The 16,501-nt window shown below is 16.9% G+C and overlaps 3 protein-coding genes across 3 annotated transcripts; all 3 read right to left on the bottom strand.

The window, feature by feature from the left end:
- Positions 1 to 4,996: 4,996 nt before the first annotated feature.
- On the bottom strand, positions 4,997 to 5,239 carry SRAE_0000028500 (Hypothetical protein; the record flags this gene model as incomplete). Its single annotated transcript, XM_024646156.1, has 1 exon — positions 4,997 to 5,239. One exon carries the CDS (start codon positions 5,237 to 5,239, stop codon positions 4,997 to 4,999), a length of 243 nt encoding a protein of 80 aa, XP_024500366.1.
- Positions 5,240 to 13,723: 8,484 nt separating this feature from the next.
- SRAE_0000028600 (Hypothetical protein) lies at positions 13,724 to 13,972 on the bottom strand (the record flags this gene model as incomplete). Its single annotated transcript, XM_024646157.1, has 1 exon — positions 13,724 to 13,972. The coding sequence occupies one exon, from the start codon at positions 13,970 to 13,972 to the stop codon at positions 13,724 to 13,726; it is 249 nt and encodes an 82-aa protein (XP_024500367.1).
- A 1,434-nt stretch (positions 13,973 to 15,406) lies between these two features.
- Positions 15,407 to 15,661, bottom strand: SRAE_0000028700 (Hypothetical protein; the record flags this gene model as incomplete). Its single annotated transcript, XM_024646158.1, has 1 exon — positions 15,407 to 15,661. One exon carries the CDS (start codon positions 15,659 to 15,661, stop codon positions 15,407 to 15,409), a length of 255 nt encoding a protein of 84 aa, XP_024500368.1.
- Positions 15,662 to 16,501: the final 840 nt, after the last annotated feature.

Here is a 16,501-nt window from a genome sequence, read left to right on the forward strand (position 1 = left end):
ATTTTTTCAGTAAGCTCTATTGTAGCACCAAAAGGTAAACCACGTTTTCTTATTACATTAAGATCTTTGAAATTAAAACGGGATAAAAAACTTTCTCCCAATTGAATAAATAATAAATAAATAAATAGAAATAATACAATAATTTTATTGGTTTTAATGAAAATCATATTAAGCTTAGAAAATATTTATTAACTTTGATAAAATTATAGTTAAATCGTTTTTATACTACTTTAAAAGACTACTAATTAAACTAACATCAAATGATATTGAATTAAAAATAGATGTTTAGTTTACATAACAATACTTCCTGTTTTAATAACTCATAAAACTTTTCAATCTTTATTTTTTAAATGAATACATTTTATTAACATTAGAGTTTTTAAACTTTTAAAACACACAATTTCTTACTCATAGAAATTTAAAAGAATATTAAATAATTAATTGTTTTAATATGAAATATTTAATTGATAAAAATGTAATATAATTTTTTTCAATGTCTAGCCAATTTTTTTAAACAAACTAAAAAAATTTATTTTTATATATGCATTTTATTAAGTTCAATGGAAGTAATTTAAACATTTTTTAAATATAATCTATTTAAAAGGTTAAAAAAAACCTTTGATTAACAGCAAAATCATAAAAAATAAAATAAATACATTTCAGTTGCAAATGGTGTAATATAAATTTTTAAATTTTTTTTAATTGGCAAAAAAAGACTTTATTGGCATTTTTAAAAAGTATTGTATTTTAACTAAAAAGAAAATATATTCAGAATAAGCTTATTAATATCATTTGTAAAAAAAAAGAAATAGTAAAAAATTAATAAAAAAAATGTATATGTAATTGTTTTAAAAAATTTTTTATATTAATATTTATTATTTCATCAAGTAAAAATTAATCTTTTTTTTTAATAATTATAAAATACAATTTTTACCACTCATATTCTAACAAAAGTATACTGTAAAATGTAAGCGATTAAAAATAAAAAAAATTAATTATTTTATTTTAAATATTCTATTAAAAAATTAGATTGATAAAAATATACTTTATTAATTTATAATTTTTTTAAAACAATAAAATAATTCAAATTTTTTTTAAATATTGTTAATAATATATTATTAATATTTTTGCTTTAAAAAAAATCTGTTAAATTGGTAAAATTGTTCTTTTATTAACATAAAGAAGCATTATATATAAACTTTTTGTTATATTACTTTTTTTTGTATGATATACTTTAATCGTACTCTTTATTTTAAATAAACTTTTTAGTATCATTAAATTTCTCATTTAAGTTAATTAAATTATGAATAAAAAAAAAATTTTAACAAAATTTAATTTTAAATGTAGTTTTTTTTTTGGCATTTTTTGATTATTGTTATGCTTTAAAAAATTATTTTTATTAATTTATCACAATTTTTTTTAAATACAATTTGATATTTTTTATGTCAAGTGCATTATATTTAATTAATTAATTAATTTAAATTTCAATAAAAATTTTTTTATACTTATACCAAATTTTTAATCAAAATAAAAAAAAAAAAAAATTTTACATATTTTAATGAATGTATGCAATCTTGTAAACTAGATCCAAATGTATTGCAAGTAAAATTCATTTAATTTGAAAAAAAATTAGACAAAAATTGTAGACACATAAAGAAACTATTTTATTTTAAATGAATATGGATCATGAGAAGGTTTATATTTGACTGTTACATAATCAAGTAAATTTTTTTGATTCTCTTCATGTAATTTATTGGCAAGCTAAACTGTAAAACCACATTTTCTTTGGTAATTTAAAATTTTCAATATTAAAACGAGATGGAATATTTTCTCCAAATTGAATAAATGATAAAGAAATAATTAGGAATAATACAAAAATTTGATTGCTTCTGATGCAATTTATATTAATTTTAACTAAAAGCTTTTGTAAGCTTCATAGTATCGTAGTTCAATCGTTTTTATACTATTTCAAAAGACTACTAATTAAACTAACATCAAATGATATTGAATTTAAAATAGATGTTCAGTTTACATAACATTATTTCTTGTTTAATTAAGCTCTAAAAAATTTCAACCATTACTTTTTAAAAAAAAAATATTGATTAACATTAGAGTATTTTACCTTTTATGTACATTATTATTATTAATAGAATCAAATTGATAAAAAAAATGATTGATTGTTTGAATATGAAATATTTAATTGTAAAAAATGTACTATAATTTTTTTTTCCATATACGGTTATTTATTTAAAATAACATTTTTTAGCCCAATGCAACATAGATAGTCTTTTCCAAAATCGTACGAGCTAAGATAAAAAAAAAAAATTTTCAATTTATTGTAAGTCTACAAGCTAAGCTAAATTTTTTATTAGTTTCTATCTATATCATCTTTGCTAATCAGAATTTCTAAATCAGCATTTATAACTATTATGGAGTCTAAGTCAACAACTACCTAGATTTAAAGCTTATTTAACAGAACTATACTTTTAACCTATCTGTCAAATTTTCTTACAGTAAAATGAAAAATACTCGTAATTGTCAATTTGACAGATTGTCGGAAATTTTGTTTTGACGTCAGTCTTTCAAAATCAAAATAAGTTTCAAAAATATAAAGTTTACAAATTTTACAATTTTAAATTTTCTGAATATCCTCACATGCAATCATGCATGTTCCACTAGGATTTCACTTTTACTGATGAATTTCTGCCTAATCCAATGTAATTGCTGATATCTCCTTCTGTGTATCAAACCATTTATATCTGAAATTACAATTTATAGTAAATCAAAATTTCAACTTAACAATTTGTTTTGTATAAATATTTTTTTGAGAAATTTTACACACTAAAAAAACTTAATAAAAACAATCTTATAATTACTTCATATATGAATATTTTTATTCTTTTTTTAAAATAATTTATTGTAATGTTAATATTATTAAATCAAATTTTTGTATAAATGCTTTTATCATCTACATTTTAAGTTCATCAAAAAAAATTAAAAATGAATAATTTTAAGCACTATAACATAACTAACTTTTATAAAAAAATTTTGTAATATATATAATCGTATTAAAAATTGCAAAAAATATTTGTACAATCAATTTTTTTTTTCATAGTTATATACATGTTTTCAACTTAACACGTGTGTCATATTCTTTTAAAAAATTAAAACATTGAGATTATACAAAATTTTTTAAAAATTTAGACATTATTTTAAGTTTGACAAAAAACATTTTGACAGATAAAAAAATATACCTTTATTATATAATAAAAAATTAAAAAATTCTTTCTAATAAATATTATTTTAAGTAATATATATGTTAATTATGATATTTAACATATTATATTATCTTAAAAAAAATAATATTAAATATTTTTTAATATATTTGTCAAAGTATTTTCCGTTATAATCGAATTAGGTTTAGAAAACTTGACAGATAAATTAGAAGTATAAACAATTTGAACACTTAAACATTATATTCACATAAAGTCTACATCTGAAACTTTTTTTTTATTTTCTATATAAAATTACGTATAATTATTTTTAGATGCATTAAGAATATAATAAACTGATATATTAAATTTTAATAAAGTTATCTCATCTGATCTTGAACGAACTTGGATGAACAATTTTTAAAATAATATATAAAAAATGCTATAATATTTTTTATAAACAAATTATAAATAATTCTAATCTAATAAAAATTATTTAGATTAAGTAATTGTATCCGAATTTATACAAACTCATATGCAGACATTTTAGCTTTTTTTATCTTAGAAAAATAAGGTAAAAGAAATAATCAAAGTCATTTTTTAATAAATTATGATTATGTTTAATAAATTAATAATTTTTTATGATGATATATTTTAATCTAACTCGTTCAAGATCATTTGTATTACACAAGGAATATATGAATTTTTTAAAAATTTTATTAGAAGTATTTTCAAAACTTTTTAATATTATCAATTTGAAAGATAAAAGAAGAAAATTTAAAAATAAAATGACAAGACAATCAAAAGTAAGTTTAATAAAAATAAATAAAGTTGAATTTTTAAAAAGTACGGAATTATTATTATGAAGAAAAAATATTCAGAAAAATCTTATTAATGTCTTTTGTAAAAAAAAATATTTAAAACGAAGGGTTATATTGAAATGTTTTCAAAAAAAACTTTTATTTATATAATTAATTGTTTCATCAAGTACAAATTTATAACTTATTTTTTTAATTAATATTTAATTCTGATAGATTGATGTAATTGTGTTTTGTAATCGCTTCCTGAGTTAAGAATTAGTTTGTATTTACAGGAAAAAAAAGAAGAATGAAATATCTGGTAATTTTAAGTTTATTTCGTTAAAAATAAAAAAAAAAATGATACTATTAGCGATACAATTATACTAAATAAAGTATATTTGATTTTTATTATATTACTGTTATTTTTTCAATTATTGTTATAATTTAATTTTTTTTTATTAAATAAAATATTGTCTGTTATTTATTATTATTCATGAGAAACAATTTAAATAAAATTTCTTTTTTTTCAAAAAAAACCCAAAGATTTCATTGAGGCTTTAATCGAAATAAAACTGCAATATGAAAATTGAGTGCTTCTTATCCTTTTTGTATATGATATATATTAATCTTACTTTTGATGCCTAAAAAATTTTCAAGTACTTGTAAGTATTTCATTTATGTTTATTAAATTTAAATATGAACAATATTTTTTTTAAGGTTAAAATTTATGATTTTAAATTTTTTTTATATTTATAAATCATAAATATAATTAAAAAACTTTTTAACTCAAAAAATATAATGAAATATTTAAGATTAAAAAAATTTTATTATATTCAGATCAAATATAAAATCAAAATGATAAATAAATTATATTATTAATTTCATTAATGCATGTTATATTGCAAACTAGATCCAAATATATTTTTATTAAAATTCTTCAATTTTGGAAAAAGTTTTGTGCAACTTGTAAATGCATAAAAATAATTATTTTCTTCCAAATGAGTTAGGATCAGAAGGGCTTTTATAATATTTTGTTACATAATCTCGTGCATTATTTTGATTTTCATTATTTAATCTTTCAGCAAGTTGAACTGCAACAGCACGTTTTTGTAAATCTTTAATATTTTCGATTTTATAATTAGATGGAATACTTTCTCCAAATTGAATGACTGATAAAAATATAATTAGAAATGATACAATAATTTGATTGTTTCTAATGAAATGCATTGTAAATTATAACTAAATGTTTTAGTTAACACTGATAAAATTATAGTAAAATCGTTTTTATACTTTTTTAAAAGACTACTAATTAAAAAACATCAGAAAAAAAATTAAATTTTTAATAAATGCTTTAGTTTACTTAACATTCTTTTTTGTTTAGTTAATCTTTAAATAATTTCAATTAATTTTTTTTAATGAATAATTTCAACTAACAATAAAGTTATTAAATTTTTAAATACACAATTACTGTTAAAGAGATATGTCATTATATTATAATCGGTTATTTAAATATAAATTATTTAATTGATAAAATTGTAATATAATTTTTTGCAATGTATATTTAATTAATTGTGCAAATTTAAAAAAAAGATTTTTTATAATATTCATTTATATTGAGTCTTTAGTAATAATTATCAAAATTTTCCATAATATTATTTAAAAAAAAAGAAAAAAATTTTTGATATAACGACAAGATTAATCAAAAATAGGTAAAAAAATTTCAGATAAAATTTGTTTAATATAAATTTTTAAATCTTTTCTTTTACAAAAATAGATTTCATTGAATTTTTAAAGGATATGGTATAAAAATTAAGAAAAAATATATTCCGAAAAGATTATCATTGCGTTTTATAAAAAAAAGAGATAAAAAGTTTTCAAAATAAAATTTAAGTTTGAAATGTTTTAATTATATTTTTAATCATTTTATCAAGAAAAATTTTATAATTTTTTTTTGCTTTTTAATAAATATAATAACCTAATGTTTATTTTATCCTTTGTATCAATGTAAAAAGTGTATTGCAAATTTAAATTAAATAAAAATTGAAAAACAAATAATTATTTTTTTTTAATTTTAATATTTTTATCCAAAAAAATTTCTTTATTTTACAAAATTATGTTGATAAAATAATAATTTATTAATTTGTAACAAATTGATATTTTTTTGAACAATTTAAAAAAGTTTAAGTTTTTTTTAGTATTTTAAATAAATATTTTTTAATGTTGTTAGATTTTCAAAATTATTCTTTAATTATCATAAGATAGATATATAATAATTTTTTGTCTTCAAGATTTATTTTTGTTATGATATGCTTTAATCATACTCTAAATGTTATTTTTTACAATTTTTACATAATTTTTGTTTATATAAATTTTATTAAACACGAAACAAATTAGAAGTCAAAATAATTTTAATACTTTCTACAAAATTATTTTATTTATTTCAATAAGCATCTTTTTCTGTGATCATGATCCAAATAAAAAAAAATAAAATTTTTCTATCATTAAAATTTTTTGTTGAAGTTATAAACATATAAAACTTACTAACTTTTTCTAAATAAATATGGATCGTTAGGAATTTGATAATACTTGGTTACACGATCTAATGATTTTATTTTATTTTTTTTCATATAATCTGCTTGCAAAATTTTGAGGAACACTAATTGAAAAACTGATTTTTTTAGTTTTTTGAAGTTTTCAATATTAAAACGGGATAGGATACTTTTACTAAATTGAATGAATGATAGAAATATAATTAGACATAATTCAATAACTTGATAACATATTTTAAAAATTTAAATTGATAAAATTACAGTTAATTCATTTTTATATTATTTTAAAAGACTACTAATTAAAAAACATCATAAAATTATTTAATTGAAAACAGTTGCTCAGTTTACATAACATTTTTTCTTGTTTTCTTAACCCCTAAAAATTTTCAATTAATATTATTTTATTATATGATTTTTACTTACATTAGCTATTTTTAACTTTTAAAATACACAATTTCTTACTATTAAAGTTCTAATTGATAACTGATTGATTAGTTGTTTAAATATAAAATATTTAACTGATAAGAATTTGATGTAATTTTATTCTATTTATAGTCAATTAATTATACAAAATATAAAAAAAGTTAATTTAAATTCAAAAATTTTTAAAAACTTTATTAAAAGTATTTTTTAAATTTTTCAACGATATCTATCTAAAAGATAAAGGAAAATAAATTTATGATGAAACGACAAGACAATCAAAAGTATATTTTGAAAAAATTCATTAATGTGTTTTATAGCAAAAAAGACATTATAAAATTAATATAAAAGTTTTTATGTAATTTTTTTAAGTAATAAGTTTTTTCATATTAGTATTTATTATTTTATCAAGTAAAAATAAATTTTTTTTTCTTCTTTTTAATAATAATAAAACAAAATCATAATCCATCATATTGAAACAAAAGTTTACTGTTAAATGTAAGTGAAAAAAAAAGAAAAAATTAAATTTTTATCTTTTAATTGTACCACTTAATTTAAAAAAATCTTATTTTATTATACAAAATTACACTAATAAAAATATACTGAATTAATTTTTATTTATTAAAGATTAAAGCTTTTTTAGTATTTTTGATAATTATCTTTTAATGTTAATAGATTGGAAAAATTTTTCTTCTATTAATCTAAATTATGAATATGTTTATTTTTTTAATGACTTTATTACCGATATGATATTTCTTAATCATACTTTAAATGTTAAATAAATTTTGAAATAATTTTAAATATCTCAATTAAGTTAATTAGATTATTGCAAAAAAAATATTTATTAAAAGGTAAAATTTTAAATGTAATTAGAATTATTTGATATCTAAAACTATTCTTATATTTTAAAAAAATTTGTTTTTAAAGTTTTATTTAATCTTTTTATATCAACTTTATTATACATTTAAATTGATTTTAAAAATACAATCAAAATTTTTTAAAACTCAGACCGAATTATATATCAAAATAATTTTAATACTTTTTAACAAAATTATTTTATTAAGCTTAATGTAAACATTTATTACTGTGATTTAGATCCAATTATATTAAAAATATAAGTTTTCTAATTTAAAAAAATATTTTTTGTTAAAGTTATGAACATATAAAAGTGACTATTTTCTTCCAAATAAATATGGATCGCTCAGAATTTTATAATGTTATGTTACACGATCTGGTGCTTTTTTTTCATTTTATTTATAGCTTGGCATCAAATTTTTGAGATACATCTATTAAAAAACTACAATTTTTTTAATATTTAAAGTTTTTAATATTATAATAAAATAAAATACTTTCTCCAAATTGAATGATAAAATATTTATCATAAATAATATAATAAATTGATTTGTTTAGATGAAATTTATATTAAATTTTAAGTAATTTTAACAATATTATTGTTAGAATGTTTTTAAACATTTCTGAGAGATAATTGGTTATAATTAGTTTTGGTTTAATATTAGCTTTTATGTAAAGTATGTTTAATTTTTTTAAATTTGTTTGTTATATATATTTAACTTTATTCTATTTTTAAAGATACTTTATAAAATTTTCTTTTTTAAACTTTTTTTAATTGTTTAAATTTGAATGTTGATTATTATAAACATTGTTAAAAAATTATTGTAAGTTTTAAATTCAATTTCTTTTTTTAAACTTTAATCATATATTTTTTAAATAATTATTGAAAAAAATAGATAAATATTATTAAAATTTTTTAATTTATTTTGATGTTTTAAAAAATGACATAACTTATATTATTTTTAAAGAAACAATATGAGATTTTTCAACATATATTTATTTTAAATGAATATAAAATACAATTTTTTATTTTAATAAACATAATAATTTTTAACTTTTTTTATATTTTTATTAAATTTGGATAAATTTTAGAAACAATGTCGTATTTTATTAATAAAAATTATATGCTAATGATGTTTTTTAAAGTTTATTGTAAATTCACATTCAAAAAAAAATTTTATAAAGAAACTATAAAGAAATAAAAAATCTTTATATTATATATTAATTTTTTTTAAACATATTTGCTTTTACTTTTTTAGTTTTTATGTTTCATTATGGCTCCCATGGTTTCATCCCGAGTAGAGAATGATGTAGCGGTTACAGAGCCCCAAGGTTGGTAAAGGTGAGTAACGATTACAATATATATATATAGACAAAGTTTATTTAACATTAAAAATTTAGAACAATAAAATGTATTAATATTTAAAATCACCTTACCATGTATAGTAATAATTGTTAATTCTCCATGTTGGAAGGTGTAGGTAAAAAAAGACTAACAACTAAATTTTATTCTTTACAGTTTCTTCTTTTATAAAAATCTTATTTTGTTCGTTCTTCTCCGTCTTATTCTATTGATTCTAATGCCAATATTATATTGACATTACAATTAGTAAACCTAATTAAAATAAAATATTACAATTAAAACATAATAAAGTTAGTATTTTTTTACATATAACTTCATCTTTTATATTCTATTAGGTTGTCCAAAATGAAATGCATCTTTTTTTTGAAAATTTTCAAACGCGCACAACTCAGTGAAAAATTAATATTTTTTTTTCTAATAACAGTCATTAGATTCGCCACATTGTTTTCTATCGTATAACTAGCTTTTTAAACGATTTGAATAAAAACTTAAAAAACTAGAAGCGATAGAAGCTTCAAGGTGCAGATTCTAAGAGCCTATCGTTTTTGAAGAATTTCTTCTTTAAGAATGATTCAAATTTCTAGAAAAATGAGGATATGTGTGGGCAAGGTTAGGGGTATATGAGGAGTGAAAGAGAGATTCATAATTCGTCTTCTTCAGTTTTTGGAGAAAGGTTTCTGAAATCTATGGATGAGACTTTGCTTGTAAATATCTTTTAACTGTTTATTTATGCTAAAAAGATGCTTCCTAGGAATATTTTTTTAAAATTTTTTGATAATTATGCATAATTGGATTCAATACTCTTAGTTTCAACAGGTCTTACTAAGTTTCATAAATCTTTAGTGCACAATTTTTAAAAAAAACTACCAAAATGCTACCATATTCTTGTTTTGGGACATGTGGTAGATTATGGCTAAATTTTCATGAAAAAATATTCAAATTAGATTTTTTTTGCTGTATATAATCCAATTCTTTGTATAGATAATGTTTCATTTAAAAAATGAATCATTCTAACCTTAAAAAATTGAAAAAACAGACTTCAAAACGATGAAGTGTTTGTTTTATGTTCAACATTGGGGGTAAATGCTTGATCTATCTTTTTGAGCATTTTCTTAGCTACAAAAGTTTAGAAACTTTAGATTTTGAAACTACTTAAACTTCAGATGCTTTTCAAAACATTTGTTGAAAAAACTGCTTCAAAATCGCGCTTCGAGACGTTTTTATTGAAGAATGAAATTATTCTTCCCACTGCGCGTTCTGAAGCTTCTTATTTCCCGCCCTGAATCTTTTTAAATTTTTTTTTTCAGCAGAAGCAATGAAAATATTCACCTCTAAAAGATTATCAAAAATTTTTTTTTATTTTGCAACATTTACCTCATTTTTACCTCAAAAAGAAAAATTTTTGTGAAATTTGCGCTTTGGAGGCATTGTAAATAAATTAAAATAAAAAACAAATAACTTCCTATTTCGACATAATTCATATGTCATTTTGTAGAGGAGATTCATAGGAATCTAACAAAATGCTTAGCTTCATAATAACACAGCTAGTTATTAATTAAAGCCAGCTGCTAGCAACGCGCATCAAAAAAGATGCATTTCATTTTGGACAACCTAATATATATTAATAACAGAAAGATATCAAAAAAAAACTTAATGAAATATTTATAATGATATCATTGTTTAATTAATTTAAAAAAATATTAATTTAAATATAAAAAAATTTTGTTTATTTAATCATCAAATCTTTCTTTATCATGACTTACAAATACAACTATTTTTTATAGAATATTTTTCAATTTAATCTTTTATTTTTTGAGAAAGGAAATACAAATTATTTTAAAACTCTATTTATATTTTTCTTAACAAAATGAAATTTTTTTTTAAATGTTATTTAATTTAGGTATACAAAAGTTACCATTTAAAATATTTATTATCAATAATAACAATGTCAGATTTTAATATTTTTAGAAAAATTAAAATTACAAGAAGACATTTTATTAAATTAAATTACATGTATCTGAAAAAAAAATAATTTCTTTTTTTTAATACAAAATATAATTTAAAATTTATCATTTTAAAAAATTTTTTAATTTAATTAAATTAAAATGTATTTTTACAACATTTTTTTTAATAATGCAAATATAACTTACTCAAAAAAATTTAAAAGTTACATATTTATAACATAAAAATGTAAATAAAAAGATATTTGAATACAAACTTTCTATCCCCTAAAATTAAACATTTTTCAAAAATTATATTTACATAAACAAACATAATATATATGTAAAAAGCATAAAAAATAATTTTTTTTTGTACATTTTTAAAATAGAAGCTAAGCTTGAGATCACATTAAAAAGTTTATAAAAAAATATTGTACTTTATTTGAATATTTAACTAGTCAATTTATCAAAAATATATAAATGAAATATATAGAAAAATTAATTTATGATAAGTATTTTAATATATGTATTCATTGAAAGATATATTAATTAAAATGATTAATTTACAAAATAAAATTTAAAAAATATTATCATCTAAAAAGAAAATATATTCAAAATAAATATACAAAGATATTCTATATACTTCAAATTTTTGTCTATATAAAAAATGAATAATGTAATGTATGTTACATAAATAGTGAAAAATGAGTTATATATAAATATACAACAAAGAAAAAAATATATTAAATAACATACATTAAATAATAATAATTATCTCTTTTTATTTCCTTTTTGCAAATTGTTTTATCAAATTTAAAAAAAGTACATTACTTTATATTATATCAATGAAAACATTAAATTATTAAAATATATACGAAAGTTAATGTATAATAAAAAAATTATTATTATTACAATATTATACATTTAAAAAAAAATATTTTTGAACTTAAAATTTATACTAAATTGTCTAAAATAATTTCATTAAATTTTTTTTATTATCCCATATTTTAAAAAGGAAAATTATATATAAAAAGATGTATTAAAGAAATGAAATTTTAATATACCAATAAAAAACGGTTTTGTTGATGAAAACTGTGTGTAAAAAACATAAAAAATGAAATAAAAAAAAACATTTAAAAAAATAAAACTTTTTATTTTTAAAAATTTTTAATTTTAAAAATTATAATTAGGAAAAAAAAAATAATTTTAATATAAACAAAAATAACTTTTTTTTCCATTTAAAATAAATATTTTTATCCATAAGAGTTTGGATCAAAAAGATCTTTAAAATGTTCTGTTACATGCTCTTTTTGATTTTCTTCATTATACTTAGCTAATTTTTCAGCAAGATCTAGTGTAGCACTAAGTGTTAAACCACGTTTTTTTATTATATTAAGATTTTCTAAATTCAAACTTGATAAAAAACTTTCTCCAAATTGAATAAATGTTAAATAAAGAAATAAAAATAATACAATAATTTCATTAGTTTTAATAAATTTCAAATTACAATATAAATTAGAATTATTAAATTGATTTGATAAATTGTAATAAAAAGCGTTTTTATACTATTTTAAAAGACTACTAATTAAAAAAGCAATGTTAAATTATTTAATTAAAAACAGCTGTTAAGTTTATATAAAATTATTTCTTGTTTTAATAATCTTTAAAAATTATTAATTTTTATTTTTTTTATTAATACAATTAATCAACATTAGAGTATTTTAACTTTTGAAGTACATAATTTCTTACTAATAAAAATCAGATCTAAATTATAAATTATTGATCGGTTGTTTAAATATTAATTATTTAATTGATAAAGATGTGATGTAATTTATTCTAATGTACTATTATTTTTTTATACAAATTATAAAAAAAATTAATGATAAAACGACAAGACAATCAAAAGTATTTTTAGTACAATTATGTAAAAGTTAAATTAATATAAATAATTAATTCATTTTTTTTTTGTAAAAAAGATTCTATTGAGTTTTTAAAAAGTACGGTATTATTATTAAGAAGAAAAAACATTCAGAATAAAATTTATCAATTACTTTTGTAAAGGAAAATAAATTGAAAATATTAAAAAAAAAAGTTTTCTTAAAATTTTTATTTATATAACTATATGTTTCATCAAGTACAATTTTATGATTTATTTTTTTTTAATTAATATTAAATTTTGATAAATTGATATAATTTTACTTTGTAATCGCTACTTGAATAAAGAATAAGCTTAGATTTACAGAAAAAAAATAAAGAATAAGATATCAAGTAATATTAAGTTTATTTTGTTTAAAATAATAAATATGAACAATATATTTTTAAAGTTAAAATTTAAAATTTAAAATTTTTTTTTATATATCTAAAAAATATAAATATAATTAAAAAATATACAATAAAATATTTTAGATTAAAAAAATTTTATTATATTCAGAATAAGTTTTTTAATCAAAATGATAAAAAAAAATATATATAAATTTAATTAATCCTTGTCACTTTGCAAAGTAAATCTAATTATATTTTAATTTAATTTCTTCTAATTTTACATTATGTTTTACAAAAATTGTAAACACATAAAAAATAATTATTTTTATCCATAAGAGTTTGGATCAGAAGGATCTTTAAAATGTTCTGTTACACGTTCTTTTTGATTTTCTTCATGATATTTAGCTAATTGTTCAGCAAGAGTTCCTGTAGCACCAAGTGTTAAACCACGTTTTTTTATTATATTAAGATTTTCTAAATTCAAACTTGATAAAAAACTTTCTCCAAATTGAATAAATGTTAAATAAAGAAATAGAAATGCTACAAAAATTTTATTAGTTTTAATAAAATTCATATTAAATATAAATTAGAAGTATTAATTATTTTTGATAAAATTGTAATAAAAAGCGTTTTTATACTATTTTAAAAGACTACTAATTAAAAAAGCAATGTTAAATTATTTAATTAAAAACAGCTGTTAAGTTTATATAAAATTATTTCTTGTTTTAATAATCTTTAAAAATTATTAATTTTTATTTTTTTTATTAATACAATTAATCAACATTAGAGTATTTTAACTTTTGAAGTACATAATTTCTTACTAATAAAAATCAGATCTAAATTATAAATTATTGATCGGTTGTTTAAATATAAATTATTTAGTTGATAAAGTTGTGATATAGTTTTCTTTAATGTATTGTCATTTTTTTATAAACTTAAAAAAAACAATTTTAATAAAAATCTTTTTTAATAAGTTCATTAATAGTATTTTTAATAATTTTTAATAATAATTTTTTCAAAAAAAAATTTAATTTTTTGATAAAATGACAAAGGTATCAAAAGTGAGTTTTATACAATAAACTTCTAATAGCGTTCATGGTTTCATTCTGGTAAAAGAATAATGTAGCGGTGAAGAAACATATCATTTAGCAAAATAAGAATAAAAAACAATAAAAATGGCTATAATTTATTAAGAATCAGAAAGTTAAACGATATGAATAATAGTTAATTAATATAAATTATTTATTCTCTTTTTTTTTGTAAAAAATATTCAAAAAAAAAATTTATCAATGTCATTTGTAAAGAAAAAAAATAGAAAATATTAAAAAGAAAAGTTATTATTAAAATATATATTTTTTATAATTAATTGTTTCATCATGTACAATTTTTTAATAAATTTTTATTTTTAATTAATATTTAATGCTAATAAATTGATAAAATTGTTTTTTTAGTTATAGCTTTTTAAGTTAAGAATTAAACTATGTTTACAAGAAAAAATTTCGAAGAAAAAAAGATATTAGATAATCTTAAAATTATTTCTTTTAAAATAATAAAAAAAATTTATGTTAGTAGTGATACGATTATTCTAATTATAATATGATTGATTTAAATTATATTACTGTTTTTATTTTAGTTATTGTAATATTTTAATTTATTTTTTATTAATTTAACTATTGTCTAATATTTATTATTAATCATAAGAAATTATTCACATAACTTTTTTTTCCAAAGAAAGAAACTATAGACATTAATAAAACTTTAATCAAATTAAAACTACATTATGAAAATTTAAGATTTAGAATTTTAATTTTTTTTATAAATCATTCATATAATTATAAAAAATTTTATTATATTTAGATCAAATTTTTTAAACAAAATGATAAAAAAATTAAAATATAAATTTAATTAATCCATGTCATATTGCATGATAAATCTAAATATTTTTTTAAAAAAATTTCTTCTAATTTTATAGAAGGTTATGCAAAAATTGTAAAAGTATAAAAAATATTCATTTTCTTCCATAAGAATATGGATCAGAAGGTTTTCTATAATGTTTTGTTACACGTTCTTTTTTATTGTATTCATTTAACTTTTCTAATTGATTAGCAAGGTGTACTGTAGCACCAAGTGTTAAACCACGTTTTTTTATAATATTAAGATTTTCTAAATTCAAACTTGATAAAAAACTTTCTCCAAAATGAATAAATGATAAGTAAAGAAATAGAAATACTACAAAAATTTTATTAGTTTTAATAAAATTCATATTAAATACAAATTAAAAGTATTAATTAATTTTGATAAAATTGTAAAAAAAATTGCTTTTATACTATTTTAAAAGACTACTAATTAAAAAAGCAATGTTTAATTATTTAATTAAAAACACCTGTAAAGTTTATATCAAATTATTTCCTGTTTTAATAATCCCTAAAAATTATCAATTTTTATTTTCTAAATAAAAATATTTTATTAACATTAGAGTATTTTAACTTTTGAAGTACATAATTTCTTACTAATAAAAATCAGATCTAAATTATAAATTATTGATCGGTTGTTTAAATATTAATTATTTAGTTGATAAGGGTGTGATATAGTTTTCTTCAATGTACTGTCATTTTTTATATAAACTTAAAAAAAACAATTTTGATAAAAATCTTTTTTAATAAGTTCATTAATAGTATTTTTAATAATTTTTAATAATAATTTTTTCAAAAAAAAATTTAATTTTTTGATAAAATGACAAAGGCATCAAAAGTGAGTTTTATACAATAAACTTCTAATAGCGTTCATGGTTTCATCCTGGTAAAAGAATAATGTAGCGGTGAAGAAACATATCATTTAGCAAAATAAGAATAAAAAACAATAAAAATGGCTATAATTTATTAAGAATCAGAAAGTTATACGATATGAACAATAGTTAATTAATATAAATTATTTATTCTCTTTTTTTTTGTAAAAAATATTCAAAAAAAAAATTTATTAATGTCATTTGTAAAGAAAAAAAATAGAAAATATTAAAAAGAAAAGTTATTATTAAAATATATATTTTTTATAACTAATTGTTTCATCATGTACAATTTTTTAATAAATTTTTATTTTTAATTAA

Source organism: Strongyloides ratti, scaffold srae_scaffold0000002 (assembly GCF_001040885.1).
Source record: "Strongyloides ratti genome assembly S_ratti_ED321, scaffold srae_scaffold0000002".
Lineage (NCBI taxonomy): Eukaryota > Metazoa > Nematoda > Chromadorea > Rhabditida > Strongyloididae > Strongyloides > Strongyloides ratti.